Raw genomic sequence first — 14,446 nt, forward strand, 5'->3', positions numbered from 1 at the left:
TAAAATTAAAAATAAATCTCTTAAAAATAAAATATATTATTGGGTTTAGATAAATTTGATTTTTGGTAGAAATTCATTAAGGCTATAGTCCTGTTAAACATAGACTTAATCCAGAGAATGGTAGAATAGGTTAATAATTCGTTACTCTTTGAGTTTTAACACTTTATCAGTGAAACCCTCCCCTACCTTCTGTTTTATTTTCCCCCCTCGACTAGCAAGAATATTTTTTTGTCTAACACATTTAAAATTTTTACTTTTAACAGAAATTAGCAGAGTACGGAAAGACATGTACAATGACACATTAAATGGCAGTACAGAGAAAAGGAGTGCAGAATTGCCTGATGCTGTGGGACCTATTGTTCAGTTACAAGAGAAACTTTATGTGCCTGTAAAAGAATATCCAGATGTAAGTATATTTTGTTGTCTTATTCAATTTTTTTTTCTGCTTCATATACTTTGGGAAGGGATGTATCTGGTGACAAATACTTAAGCATTGTCAGCTGCTTAAAAAAATGTCATCTGAGGGAAGGTTAATACTAGAGGTATTAATTTGGTGTGGACAGTTAAAAAATTTTTTTAGATATATTTTCACTTAATGGCTGCTGTTTTCACTTTTGGAAATGCGCATGGTAAAGACTTGGTTTTAGATTTCATACTGAGGCCAGAATTACAGAAAGAGCTTTGGCCTGAATGTCGCAGAGAGCACCAAATACAATTCTCTTCTCATTTTTAATCTGACCTCGGAGAAGCCACAGCCTGGGCTATGTCATCCTTTCAGTAAAATGAGAAGTTGGACTGTGTGACAGCTAAGCTTCCTTTCAGCTCCAAAACTTTTATGATAACCATTGTTCATAATTTTTTTCTTTTGTTTTGTCTTCTTCATTCCTGTTTCTTCCTCAGATATTCTCCATAAACATCTCGTTGCAAGTAGCCGCCTTGTCCTGTACCACTTAATTTATAATTAGCTCCAAACTCTTGTTTGTTACAAAGCGCTATGTCGTATGGTTCTTTATATCTCTCTGACCTCATCTTAAGTGAGTTTCCCTCTCCTAAATACACTGTAGTCATATTGGCTGTTAGAACAAGTCAGGTCTATTCCCAGCCTAAGTATGTTTATGTTAGCTGTATACTGGCTGGCTTCTTTTTATGGTTAAGATTTTAGCCCAAATGTTACTCCGAGAAGCCTCCCCTCACTATTTTATCTAAAGCAATCTAGTTACTCATTGTTTCACCTAATTTTCTTTATTTTTCTGAGGAGCACTTGCTGTTTGGTATGTTTTAATTTGTTTTTCTATTTATTTCCATCAGAGTATAAGGAATTTAACACAAGAACCTTTTTTGGTGGTGGTTCACCATGGACTTCCAATGTGCATAATATTTGTACGTAATTGGTTCCAGTGCCTTCTGAAATGCAAACTGTTGGTATTTTGCTAGGTTTCAGAGAACTATTCTGAAAGCAAAAACTATTCTGATTCTGCAAAAAGGAATTGGTATTGTGAGGTCAAAATGTGAAGTATATTGTAAGATTCATTGATTATATGGACAGTCTGCTTGTGTAAAGATGGAAAATAAATGTCTTAAGTTGGATTAATGGAAAAAGGTGTGACATTTCACAAGTTGCATTTCTAATACAATTTTCTATAAGGCTAATATATTTACTTTGTAAGTATTTTTGGTTGCATATATATAAACAATTCTGGATAACGTAGGCAAGGAGTTTGTTGGAAGGTAATTGGGTATCATAGGATTAAAGGAAGTGGCTGGAGAGCAAAGCCTCCTGTAAGAGAGGGGCCGTGATACAAGATACAGCTTTGAGAACCTCAGCACTAGGAATTCAGCCTTTTCTTTGAGACCCTTGCTTTTAACATAATTTGATTTCAGTGTCTCCTACACTTTATCTTCAAACTTCATATTCTTAGCAGAGAAAGTGTGTTTTGGACCAGTCTGCCATGACTGAAGATGGAAGGTTAACTAATAAAATCTAGACAGGGTGACTCTGGCCCCACCCTCGACTGCAGTGATCCCGGAGGCGGGAAGTTACGGTTTGACAGCTCTTGCGGTTGGTGTGCACTGCCGTTGGGCGTTTCATTATCTCCTAAAGGATATCTACCTTCTCATCTGTTTGTTTAAAAGACAAAGTTTCAGCACTAGTCATCAACACAGAATACATAAGATCATAAGATGTTGTTAGAGAAAATAATCCTGTCTGCTTGGTCTGCGTTCTTCTGGAAAAAATCCTGTTCGGGGAAGGTGATACTTATATTGTATTATTTAAAGGCATGTTTGATATAATCCTCCAAGTGAGAAGAGATGTATTTCATAGCGTGGGTGCAGTACTAGGTAACTTTGCACTCTGTTCCCGTCTTTCTTCACCAGTTGAGATTCATTGCCATGGTCAGCTCCTGTTGCTGACAGCTGTTAGGCGGTGTAACATTGTCCAGGTCAGTGGATCGCAATATGTGGTCTCCAGACTATGGTATCCATGCCTTCTGGGAACTTATAAATGTTCAAGCCCTACCCCAGACTAGTTGAATCAGAAACCTGAGGGCTGAGGCCTCACAATCTGCCTTCCAAGCCCTGTCATGGATTATGGTGCACGTTTGAGGAGCACTGCTCTTACTTGTTTATCATCAGAATAAGTGGGGCTAACAGGTGTTTTTTTTTTTGCCAAGGATTGTTCAGGAGGTGGGTATAGTGGTGAATTAAACAGTATCTCTGCTCTTGTGGAGCAAACAATGCAGTGGCAGAGATGGAAAATAAACAAATGAATATTTACTTTAAGTGGAGTCAGTGCTATTGAAAAAAAATAAGGTGGGCTAAGCATGTAAATGATGACTGTATTTATAGTAAAATTATCTCTTACAAGATGGAGGAAATGTAGAGACATGACTGACGTGATGGGGAGAAAGGCATGAAAATTATCTGGGGGAAAACCATTCCAGGCAGAGTGCGCAGCATGTGTAATTCCTGAGGCATGAATGTGCTTGGGAAGTGTGGTAAGATACAAGATTAGAGAGTTAGCAGAGGGGTCATCTCATGTAGGGGCTGTGAGCCCCTATTATAGGGATTTCAGATACTATTGAGTGAAGTGGGAAGCCATTCAGATGTTTTGAGCTGAAGAGTGGTAATGGGGCTGAGTTCGGTTTTAATAGATTCATTCTTGTTGCTGTGGGCAATGGGACACCAGCTTAGGGAGTAGAAGAGAAACTTGAACAAGAGGTCTTAGAAATTCTTGGTTCCTGGGTGGCTCAGTGCGTTAAGCGACTGCCTTTAGCTCGGGTCATGATACTGGAGTTCCAGGATCAAGTTCTGAATGGGTCTCCCTGCTCATTGAGGAGTTTGCCTCTCCTTCTGGCCCTACTCCTCCTCGTGCACTCACTCTCTCTCAAATAATAAATAAATAATAAAATCTTTATTTAAAAAAAAAAACAAAAAACAAAAATTCTTGGATACTGCATAGATTGTTACCTTAGAGCCGGTAGCATTTGCTGATACATGGGGTATAGAGTGTGAAGGAAAGTCAGGAATAACTTGCAGGTTTTGATCAGTTGGAGGAACAGAATCACCAGTTCCTAAGATAGAAAGACTGAGGCAGGAGCCCACCGGGCAGGTGGGGATTCAGCAGTTCTGATGTAGCCATGTTGAGTTTAAAGTCAGATGTCCAGGCGTGGGCATATCAAATAGGTAGGTAGGTGGGTTTATGAGTTGTGGATGACTTTTGGCATCCAACAATATGTATTTTAACAAAGCTTTTAAAATGAGAAATTTAGTTATAATTCATAAGAGCATTGACATGGATTTAAACCATTGTGGTCTTACAGGTAATTTTTTCAATACCTTAAAATTTTAACTTTGTTACAGGAATTTAAGGTATATTTAATACAAGAGTTCTATTACAAGAATTAAGTTAATTGTGGTGCCTGGGTGGCTTATGTTCGGACTCTTGGTTTTGGCTCAGGTCATGATCTCAGGGTCCTGAGATGGAGCCCTGCCTTGGGCTCCGTGATAGGCATGGTGTCTGCTTAAGATCTCTTTCTCCCTTTCCCTTTGCCCCTCCCCCCCACCCCCAAGCTCACGTGTGTGGGCATGCTCTCTCTCTCTCTCCGAAAAAGTAAAAAAGTTAATATTTGTTACAAGAATTTAAGAATTATTTTTCTTTGAGGTTATTAATATATACCAAATAAGCAGTAACTGTTTTGTGCTCTGTATTAGGAACTTTATGTCACCTTTTGAAAAAAAGGAAATAGTTCTCAAATAAAACAGGGGAATCAGATTTTGGCAGTATGGGAAAAGATTTATTTCAAAATTATGAATTAGATATTGGCCACAGTGAAAAAAAGATGCATTCTTCCTTTTCTTGCTTTTCTTCACTTTCTGTATCTTAGAGATAATTTCATACGGTTCTCTTCCACCCACACCATTTGTATATAGGTTTGATTTTGTGAATTCATCCTATTTGACTCAAATGGCTTTTATTATTTTACATTTATTTTAGAGAGAGAGCGAGAGAGAGAGAGAGAGAGAGAGAGAGCGTGCGCACATGTACCTGAACCTGGTGGGGAGTGTGGGCAGGAGGGGAAAAGGGAGAGAGAATCTCAGGCAGACTTGCACTGGGCTCGGAGTCCGATGCCTGGCTCAGTCTCATGTCCCTGAGATCTCCGCCTGAGCGAAAACCAAGAGTCGGACACTCAACTGATTGTGCCACCCATGTGTCCCTGCTTGTTATTAGAGCTTTGAAGGGGCATATAACATAGTAGTTTAAAAAGTATGGATGCAAACCCAGACCCTTGACTGGCTCTGCCAACTTACTTTGTAACTTTGGGCAAATTACTTGTCATTTTTGGTTCTCCGTTTTCTCACCTATATAAGGAGGTAGTAAGTCTCTCACAGGTATACAAGGAGTTAGAAGAAGTGAGTTAATACACATGAAGCACTTGGAAAATGTCGTTACACTGTGTTAAGTGTTAACCAGAATGCAAGGTCTATGAGGGTGGGGATTTTGTCTCTTTTTGTATTCTCACTGCCTAGAATGGTGTCTGGTGAATGGTAGATGTACAATAAATATTTGTTGTGCATATCTGTGTGAAAGCCTCACTCTCTGAAATACTGCTAAGCTTTTATTTAAAACTTGTCCTTTGCGTCTGCACATAGCAACTTATTTTATTAAAGTGTTAATTTGGAGGTATAAGAGTAGCATATTGAAAATGAACTGAAAATTGGCTAAAAATTCACATTCAGTATTTATATTTATTAACAAAGCGAGTTTTTATTGCATCTCTGCTGTGTACCAAACACATCCTGGAGGTGGGGATACTAATCCTGTTGAGAAAAACTCTTTGACATAGTTGGGTAACAGTGGGCTTTTGAGGCAGACAGACCTCAGTTTTGAATCTTGGCTTTACTCCCTTGCGGCTGTATTTGTCAACAGTTGCCATAATAATACGCCATAATAAACTGCTCTAAAACTTACTGGCTTAATGTAACAAGCATTGGTTTTTGTGCTCTTGAGCCTTTACTGTATGGCGGCTGAGATTCTACTGATTAGGCTTAGCTGAACTCGACCTATGCCAGCTGCCGGTGGGTTTAGATCTTTGTGTTCTTGCTGGGCTCAGTCTGAAGGGACAGCAGCTAATAGCATGCTCTTATGGAGGGCCCTGGAGTACCAGAGCCACACCAAACTGCTTAAGCATGTGAAAGGCCTCTGCTCCTGTCTGCTAACGATGCATTAACCCAGTGATTGTCCACTGTGGATGAGTTTGCCCCTCTCAGAATTTGACAGTATCTGGAGATACACTGGGTTGGCAAAACTACAGGTGGTGGAGATGCTGGTGGCATCTAGTAGGTAAATGCCAGGGATATTGCTGAACATCTTAAAATGAACAGGGAAGCCCCTTCACGACAAAAGATTATCTTACCCCAAATGTCAGTAGCACTGAAGTTAAGAAACTGCATTGACAGGCCATTTAGTCCATAGTGAGAAGGGGACTGGAATAAATACTTGCTGAAAAATAGTCTCTACTGTCATACTGGCTTTGAGGTATCATGTTAACTTTTTAGAATCTGTTTCCTTGTTCACTAAATTATTAGGTCCACCTCATAAAATTGTTCGGAAGAATAAAGATAACAAATGTATGGCATCTGATACTGTACTCAGTATGGTTCTCGTGATCATGAACATGAAAAAAATTTCCTGTCCTTGAAGGAGTCCACAGTCTTGAATGAAAAATAACATATATTAAATCATTCAAGAATATGTAAGTTTAGGGGCGCCTGGGTGGCTCAGTGAGTTAAAGCCTCTGCCTTCAGCTCAAGTCATGATCTATCTCAGGGTCCTGGGATCGAGCCCCACATTGGGCTCTCTGCTTGGCAGGGAGCCTGCTTCCTCCTCTCTCTTTCTTCCTGCCTCTTTGCCTACTCGTGATCTCTGTCTGTTAAATAAATAAAAAATCTTAAAAAAAAAAGAATATGTAAGTTTATCATACATTCATAAAGTGACAGGCATGAAGAAGATTAAAGTTAAACGTAGGCCATCAAACTGGTAATTTGGCTGGTTAAGTTATTAAGGACTTGTCCAAATCCATGGAGATCTTACAAAGCGGTATGCGAATGAAGTTAACTCTGATTGATATAAATAGAAGATGTTATGTTTCAATGAGTCAGTAATAATTCTCTCATTAAATTTGCCTAGTTATTCAATTTTGAGTTGTGAGATACTGTTTTATAGGATTAGCCTCAGTGGTAGATAAGTCCCAAATATTGTGAAGGTCTAGCTGTTAGGGATCTTAGTTGTGTAGTACACACATGAACAGATTAGATTTCTAAACTCTTTGCTTGGGATGTGATATGAAATTAGTGAAACTTTCTCTAAATATTAAATATGAAGATAACTGATTTTTTTACATTTTTAAAATGGGTTTGTTTTTAATGATTATAGCTTTGAAATTTATATCTTGGGTGCAGGCTATTATGATGACCGTTGTCAGAGGTTTGTAAGATGGCTAAATGCATTTTCATTTTTTTTTTAAAGATACTATTTATTTGAGAGAGAGTGAGAGAGAACATGCAGGGACTGGGGAAGGGCAGAGGGAGAGGGAGAAGCAGACTCCCTGCTGAGCAGGGAGCCTGAGATAAATGCATTTTCAATATTTTTTTCCAAGAAGGATCCCAGCCTGGCAACTGTAATTACTAATACAGGTTTATAATATTGCTCGTCACTTCCTGTAGTCTCATAGGAATAGTCTGTGTTAATGGTGGAGCAAGAGTTTTAAGTTGCCTCTTTCAATTCACTTTTCCTAAATTTGGCTAATCACAGCTTCTGATTTAGTATATAGTGTAAGATTGTTGATTTTTTTCCTGTTTCTTAAGGTTGTCTCTTGCACATTGGCTGTTGAACTGTCGTTTGTTTGGGATGGCCTTTGAGGAGAACAGGAGTCAGTACAGTTACCTTTCATTAGGCTGTTGCTCCTTTGACTGTTGTGGCTTCCTTACGTGTTGAAAGAGTTAATCAAGAGTCTTCGAGAGTCTTCATATAAACTACTTTCGCCTTTGTTCTCTTGAGAAACAAATGGACATTAAATCCAAATTTAATAATCTGCAAAGTCTCCTTTTTTATTACCTAGGTTAAGGCTTAATTTTTGCCTATATATGATCTTAATTATGAGTGAAATATAAAACAAAAGTAAGATCTGCATATCTCTGTCTCTCTCATAGTTTACATGTTAAACTATTAATGATCGATTGTTGATTTTTAGGAAGATTGAGTAGAGCTGTGAAATACTTCAGATTATATATTAATCTGTTGGAGTTTTTTTTTTTTTTTAAGATTTTATTTATTTATTTGACAGACAGAGATCACAAGTAGGCAGAGGCAGAGAGAGAGAGGAGGAAGCAGGCTCCCCGCCGAGCAGAGAGCCCGATGTGGGGCTCGATCCCAGGACCCTGGGATCATGACCCGAGCCGAAGGCAGAGGCCTTAACCCACTGAACCACCCAGGCGCCCCTCTGTTGGAGTTTTTAATTTAACAGTGCTGTTTGATGAAAGTGAGCATATCTTTATGTTTTAGGTAGAGACACTGTTAACAGTTGACTTTGAACTTTAAACAGATAATTTAGTGAGGGTTAGTTTCATGACTTCTGTCTTTCTAGTTTTGATTTGGAAGTTTCCTTTTTATTTTACTCTACCAGGGCATATTAAGGCCTGCTGTGTATCAAATATTTAATTAGGGTTTTTATGACCTGAGGTATATTAAAATTGCTTAGGTTGCTAATAGAAGTTATTTGAAAAAGGATTTCAAGACATTCTGAAAACAAATTTTGCTTACCTCAGGCTTTCTCAGAGTTTACAATTTTAAAAATAATAAGTCTTCTCAGAGTCTTAAATTTTTAAGCTTTATTTTAGTTAATACATTTTAATATTTAAGAAGAATTAGTATTTAGAATAGATTTGGAAACGAGTTTGCTTTTAGGGGATTATTACCAGGCAAGTGTTTTCCAGGCCCACCTGAGATAAAACGTTTTGTCTGTGATTTATCCAAGAAGTTTCTTAGGATCTGATACGGTTAAATTACTGTTGTAAGAGACTTCTCAGTCAGTTCAGTACCTTATCACTGATATCTAACCTCCATATCTCTAAGGTTATCCCTGAAATAACCACAGGAATGTAATAAAAATTGGAGTGAAACCAGATTCTCAGGGCTATTCATATTCCAGAAACATCGAAGTGTTTCTCTTAGCTATTAAAGGAAAGTTTGAGATGTGGATAGACTGTTGGCCCAACTTGAGATAGCATGGCCTCCTGGAATTGAGTGAAGCAGTCAGTAATACAGTCTTCCTAATTCTAACCCTCTTCCCTCCAAAATCAGCAAACAAAATGGGCTTTGGGGTAGTTGAAGGTTCTATCACTTGAGCTTGACCACCCATCTTAGTTGCTTGCTTATAGTAGAAGACCTGAATTTATTTTATGAGTGAATGAGCTCAGCATTTATACTTAACTTTTGGTTTGAATTTCAGCAGAAAACTAGTTTTCAGCGGAACCTGCCTTAGCTTTACTCTAAGAACATTGCAATCAGACATTTCAGCAAGTAGCCTTAGAACTAAATTCAGTTAATTATTTCATTGGGAAAGCATTGTAGGTCTTAATAAATTCAGCCCTTCAAAATAAGTAGTTTGTAAGTAAATTAGTTACTTCCTGAAATCTCGTTTTGACCTACCGTAGAAAACTGTTTTCCCTAAGTCCAAAAACAGTATCATCAGGTAAGCAGCCTACCTAGCGTGACCTTGGCCATCTCCATGTTTCATATTGGTGTGATAATTTTTTTTTTTTTTTTTACTATTTTGTAAGGAATTGATTAAGCTTTAAAGAAGTGTGTATGTATTGTATTCTTTGGGGTTAGAGAACAATGATTGCTTTGATTAGTCTCTTGCCTTTTTATTTATAAATTGTATGAAAGCCATATAAATTTGCAGTTTTAACAGATTAAAGCAAAAGAGAAAGTGAAAATTTGAAAAGTAAAAGCATGAAGACTGAAGAGATCTGAGCACAGACCAGTAACATTTTGGCATCATTCTTTTATCTCAGACTTGTGTGTGACCTGTGCTAGGCACCAGGCACAAGAATATAAAAAGATGCATTTCCTGCCCTCATAGTACCTGTTAGGGCCGTCATCCTGTTACACAGTAACACCTGAACTAAGGCAGTGAGGTTGAAATGAAGAATAAATAATGGAGACTAAGATTTTTTAGTCTGTTATATGTGGAGGCTAAGAATGAGAGAGGGTTTTGGTAGTGGTGCTATTTATTTGAAGTAGAGAACACAGGGCAAGATTTTATAATTTACTATTATAGAGAAACCAAGAGTAACATCAAAAACATACTCTATTAACAAAAGAAATAATTTAACACTCTCTCTAAGCCTCATTGTTCTTAACAATGTGGGAACATTGAACCAGGGTGGTATAAAAGATGGTTATCAGATGTTACCAAAATTTGTGCCAAAGAAAGCAGGTCACTTTAAGAGCTGAATTAATAATTTTGAAATAGTGTATGAGGTTGATAATACTTATTCAATCCATTTCAAAGAGCCTTAGATAGCATTTGTAATCCATGGTCAGAACTATATATTTAATCTCCTAGACTCATCTTCTGGGTTTGAAGTCACACTTGTAAGCTCAGTTTTGACTCAGATTATCATATTCTTCTCTTTCTCTCTTTTTTGAAATTACTGTATTTTTTATTGTAATAAGTGGATGAAGTAATAAAAACATAAAGGCTTTCATTCCTATAAAAGGTTCAGTTATGCTAAGGATGTATATCATGATTGTTAAGACAGTGATCCCAATCAGTAAAAGTTGAAAATATCAAGGTATGGTTATGTAACAGTGGTACAGTAATCCTAAATTTTGAGATTTAAGTGGAGAAGGAATTATTTAAAAAAACACAGTTGGACTCTGAAAGTAAACCTGAATCTGAAGAGAGTTTTTATAAACGTTTTACCAGACATTTTGAGTGAGAAAACTAAACGTGAGTTTCTGGTGTGATTAGGATGTATAATTTTTAGGTCTTTAGAAGAGGGGCATTGGGGCGCCTGGGTGGCTCAGCGGGTTAAAGCTTCTGCCTTTGGCTCAGGTCATGACCCCGGGGTCCTGGGATCAAGCCCCGCATCCGACTCTGCTTACCAGGGAGCCTGCTTCCTCCCCTCTGTCCGCCTGCCTCTCTGCCTGCTTGTGATCTCTGCCTGTCAAATAAATAAATAAAATTTAAAAAAAAGAAGAAGAAGAAGAAGAGGGGCATTATACTATACTAATTAAGTGTCCAAACTCTGTATGCAATCTAGGTGTTCTAGGATAGGGGCTAGCTACTCTTGTCACCTCTCATGTATTAAACATTAATGATAATGGTAACTGTCTTTCAGCAGTGTTATGAGGATGAAGTGAGTTAATGCACATAAAGTGCTGAGCATAGAAGCTAGTTCATACTAGAACACTCATAATACAACATACTTCAGTGTAGTCAGCATCCAGGAGATGTTGAATGACCTAGTCATTGCACTCATGATACTTCCATATTGAAATGGAAAGTGCAGATAGCATTTTGTTTCTGTGACATCATTGGTTTTGTCATTTGGAGTTTATCCTGAGATCAGTCCATCAGGCTTATTTGAGAAATTTCTGAAATTTGGAAGAGTTCCTGTGCTGCATATGACTTAGTGATTTAATTTTTTACCATGAGAATGAAAAAGTCTACATGATTTCTGTGAATGCTTTGAAATTGTATTAGCCAATAATTGAATAAATAATTAGCTTTGTCTGTGTGCTATATATTGTGTGAGTCATTGTGGATGAAAATAATAAAGAGGACCAGGAACTGGTTTCTGGCTCATGGGATGTTATGCAAGAGGCATGTATGTACATCCTTGCATATCATGTGGTAGGGCCTGCGAGAGGGGTGCTTATATAGTGCTCTAAAATCCTCACTTTAGAGAGGAGAACAACTGTCTCTAGGAATCAGAGAATTCAGAAAATCACAGGAAGAGGAACACTTGAACTCAGTATTGTATGTTGAGGAGGATTTGACATGTTTTGAGGGAGGGAAGGATGAAGAAAGGTGTTTCAGAAAGGAAAGAAAAATTAAAACTATCTGCCTTAAAAAAAGTACTCCCCATTTTTTTATAGGACAGTGAATTATGTGGCTAAACATGTAGGTAACAGCAAAAACAAAGGTTTAAAAAGTAGTTAGAGACTTTTTAAAGAGCCTGGGGTATAGGAGTTTGGACTTTACACTGTCAGAAGTTATGTCCTAAAGCTCTTGTGTCATGAAGCGCTCGTTGGCTTTCATATTTTTATTTTATTTTATTTTTATTTTTTAAAGATTTTATTTATTTTTTGACAGAGGGAGATCACAAGTAGGCAGAGAGGCAGGCAGAGAGAGGGAGGAAGGGAAGCAGGCTCCCTGCTGAGCAGAGAGCCGGATGCAGGACTCGATCCCAGGACCCTGGGATCATGACCTGGGCCGAAGGCAGATGCTTTAACCCGCTGAGCCACCCAGGCGCCCCTCAAATTTTTATTTTAATTGCTTAAATAATGTTTGTTTTCCAATGCAGTTATTATTATTTAGCTGCTAGAAAAGTAATCATCTGTTTTACTAACGTGTTTGTTTCCAGAGTGGTTTCAGCTTCTTTCCCAATTTTATCTATGCTCAAATGATGAAGACTTCCTAAAATTTAGGTTATACACATTTTATATGCCACAGATTTCATATTTTAGTTATTACTAGTTCTGTTTCCCCCACCCTTACATCTGCTGGTACAAATGCCTTTTCTTGCATAGCATTGTGCTATTAGTAGCAGATGATTATAAAGGCCTCGTATATGAAGATTTACAAAATGGTTCCTGTAAAAATTACTGTGTAGCGTAAGAAGACTTACTGGCTGCTTGTCAAGAATTAATATGGAGATGGAAAAGGGATAAGACATTTATCTCCCCCAAAAGCACAAGACTTATTTTTTTTTTTTTTAAGATTTCATTTATTTATTTGACAGAAGAGAGAGAGAGAGAGAGATCACAAGTAGGCAGAGAGCAGGTGGGGGCAGAAGAGGGGGGAAGCAGGTTCCCTGCTGAGCAGAGAGCCCAATGTGGGGCTCCATTCCAGGACCCTGAGATCATGACCTGGGCCGAAGGCTTAACCCCCTGAGCCACCCAGGCGCCCCAGCACAAGACATTTTGATATATTCAATCTATTTTGCTTTTGGGGTGTGTTTGTATGTGTTTTACACAATGCTTTTGTTGATTTTTGCTGAACTTTTTATCTCTGGCTAAAACCTATGTTTGAATTGATAAATGAGTATAGTTCTGACAAGAATATTGGTTGGTTTCTGCATTTGTGTTAATAAGTAGATGAACATAAAAATCAAAAAACATGTTGAAACTTCATTTGTTCCTAAATGACAAGAGCAGCTTTGCTGCATTGGATAATGGTTTTTGAATACTGAAAGAACATTGTGCTATTCATGGTGAATGACTATAGACACAGCAAACTTTCAAATTTAATCTGTATTAATATTTTCTCTCTAAGTGCGATAAATCTAGAGCCAATCAGTAAAACAAACAAAATATCATTTTGGTATTTTATTTTATTTATATATTTTTAAGGGTGGGGAGAGAATATGCATTGTGAGGGAGGAATAGAGGGAGAGCCCAACTTGGGACTCAGTCTCACAACCCTGAGATCATGACTGAGCCAAAATTAAGAGTCGGATGTATAACTGACTAAGCCACCCAGGTGTCCCCATTCTGGTATTTTAAAATAAAACCAGTTGTACTGCCCAAAATACCATGACTCTTCTTTCGTCTTAACATATTTGCATAAGATAAGCTCACTAATGTTGACTGCATTAGAGTTGGTATATTTTTTGTTACTTCCTAAGAGAAGGAGTTCAACAAATACACATTTGTGTGTGTGTTTCATGCCTACCATGTCATATATGAAATACAATATAAGGTTGTAAGGTGTCTTACACCGTAGAAGCACCAGAAACCGTATTTAAAAAGATTATCAATCTGTTATGCAAAATACAAGGCAAAGAAGTACATTTTTTCTTAAAATTTATTTTTATAAAATTTTAAGCAGAAATTGCTCTTTAACACCTCTTAGTATTTCACTGAAATGCTTTTGGAAAGCCGTGTTTTATTAGTTACATGTTTGACAGAAGATTTTCTCTTTAATTGTAGATTTCTTAAAAGGTTAATGGAAAGATTTGCCATATTACTTTCTAATTTGTCATTGTGAAAAATCTGCCATTTCTATTTAAAATGAAGTGAGCAGCAGCTAATAGCATTAGACATGATTGTTGTTAACCTCTTCTTCAGAAAATAACATGCCATTGGGCAGAAGTAGAATTGGTGAGCCACAGAGAAGGTCTTTACTTAAACAGTGGGGTTTATGAATGTCTCTTCTTCTTTCTTTCTTTCTTTCCTTTTTTTGGCCTTCAAAGTTGCAGTTAACTTGGGCTGTATGAAATGATTTTCTTTGACTGTATTGTGACATTGTTTTAATTGAATGAAGCTGCAGAACTAGCATGATAAATCAACACAGAATGAATTTTAATGCAAGGCAAACGATATTAACTTGGAAATTGGTTGCAGTAGACAAAGCAGCTGCTATGATAATTTTTTTTTTTTTTTAATTCTTACAGCATTTTGAGAAGGATGACCTTGACAGTTTCAATTGTGTTAGAATCCCAGTGGTATGCACTTTAACACACTTGAGCTGTTTGTTGGTTTTTGGGCAGTAGAGATTGTTTCATTTTTTAGGTTAGGAAAATTTTGTTTTGCAGTTTTAATACATTAGTTTTGACTGGTTTTAAAACATTTCCTATTTAGATAATAATTGTGAGGATTACTTAGTTGTGGTAGAAGACTATGTAATCATAATCCTGTGGTTCTGGCAGAAAA

The 14,446-nt window shown here is 37.3% G+C and overlaps 1 protein-coding gene across 7 annotated transcripts in view; it reads left to right on the top strand.

Moving 5' to 3' along the window:
* QKI (QKI, KH domain containing RNA binding) overlaps positions 1-14,446 on the top strand; it is a 159,242-nt gene that overhangs the window by 36,984 nt on the left and 107,812 nt on the right. For all 7 annotated transcript variants that reach the window (XR_007128092.1, XM_047733311.1, XM_047733309.1 and 4 more), the window contains exon 2: positions 264-406. Coding sequence is in view for 6 of the 7 variants with exons in the window: in XM_047733311.1 (XP_047589267.1) it covers positions 264-406 (143 nt within the window). In the remaining variant the exon portion in view is untranslated. The remainder of the gene's footprint in view (positions 1-263; positions 407-14,446) is intronic.

Source organism: Lutra lutra, chromosome 6 (genome assembly GCF_902655055.1).
Source record: "Lutra lutra chromosome 6, mLutLut1.2, whole genome shotgun sequence".
Taxonomy (NCBI): domain Eukaryota; kingdom Metazoa; phylum Chordata; class Mammalia; order Carnivora; family Mustelidae; genus Lutra; species Lutra lutra.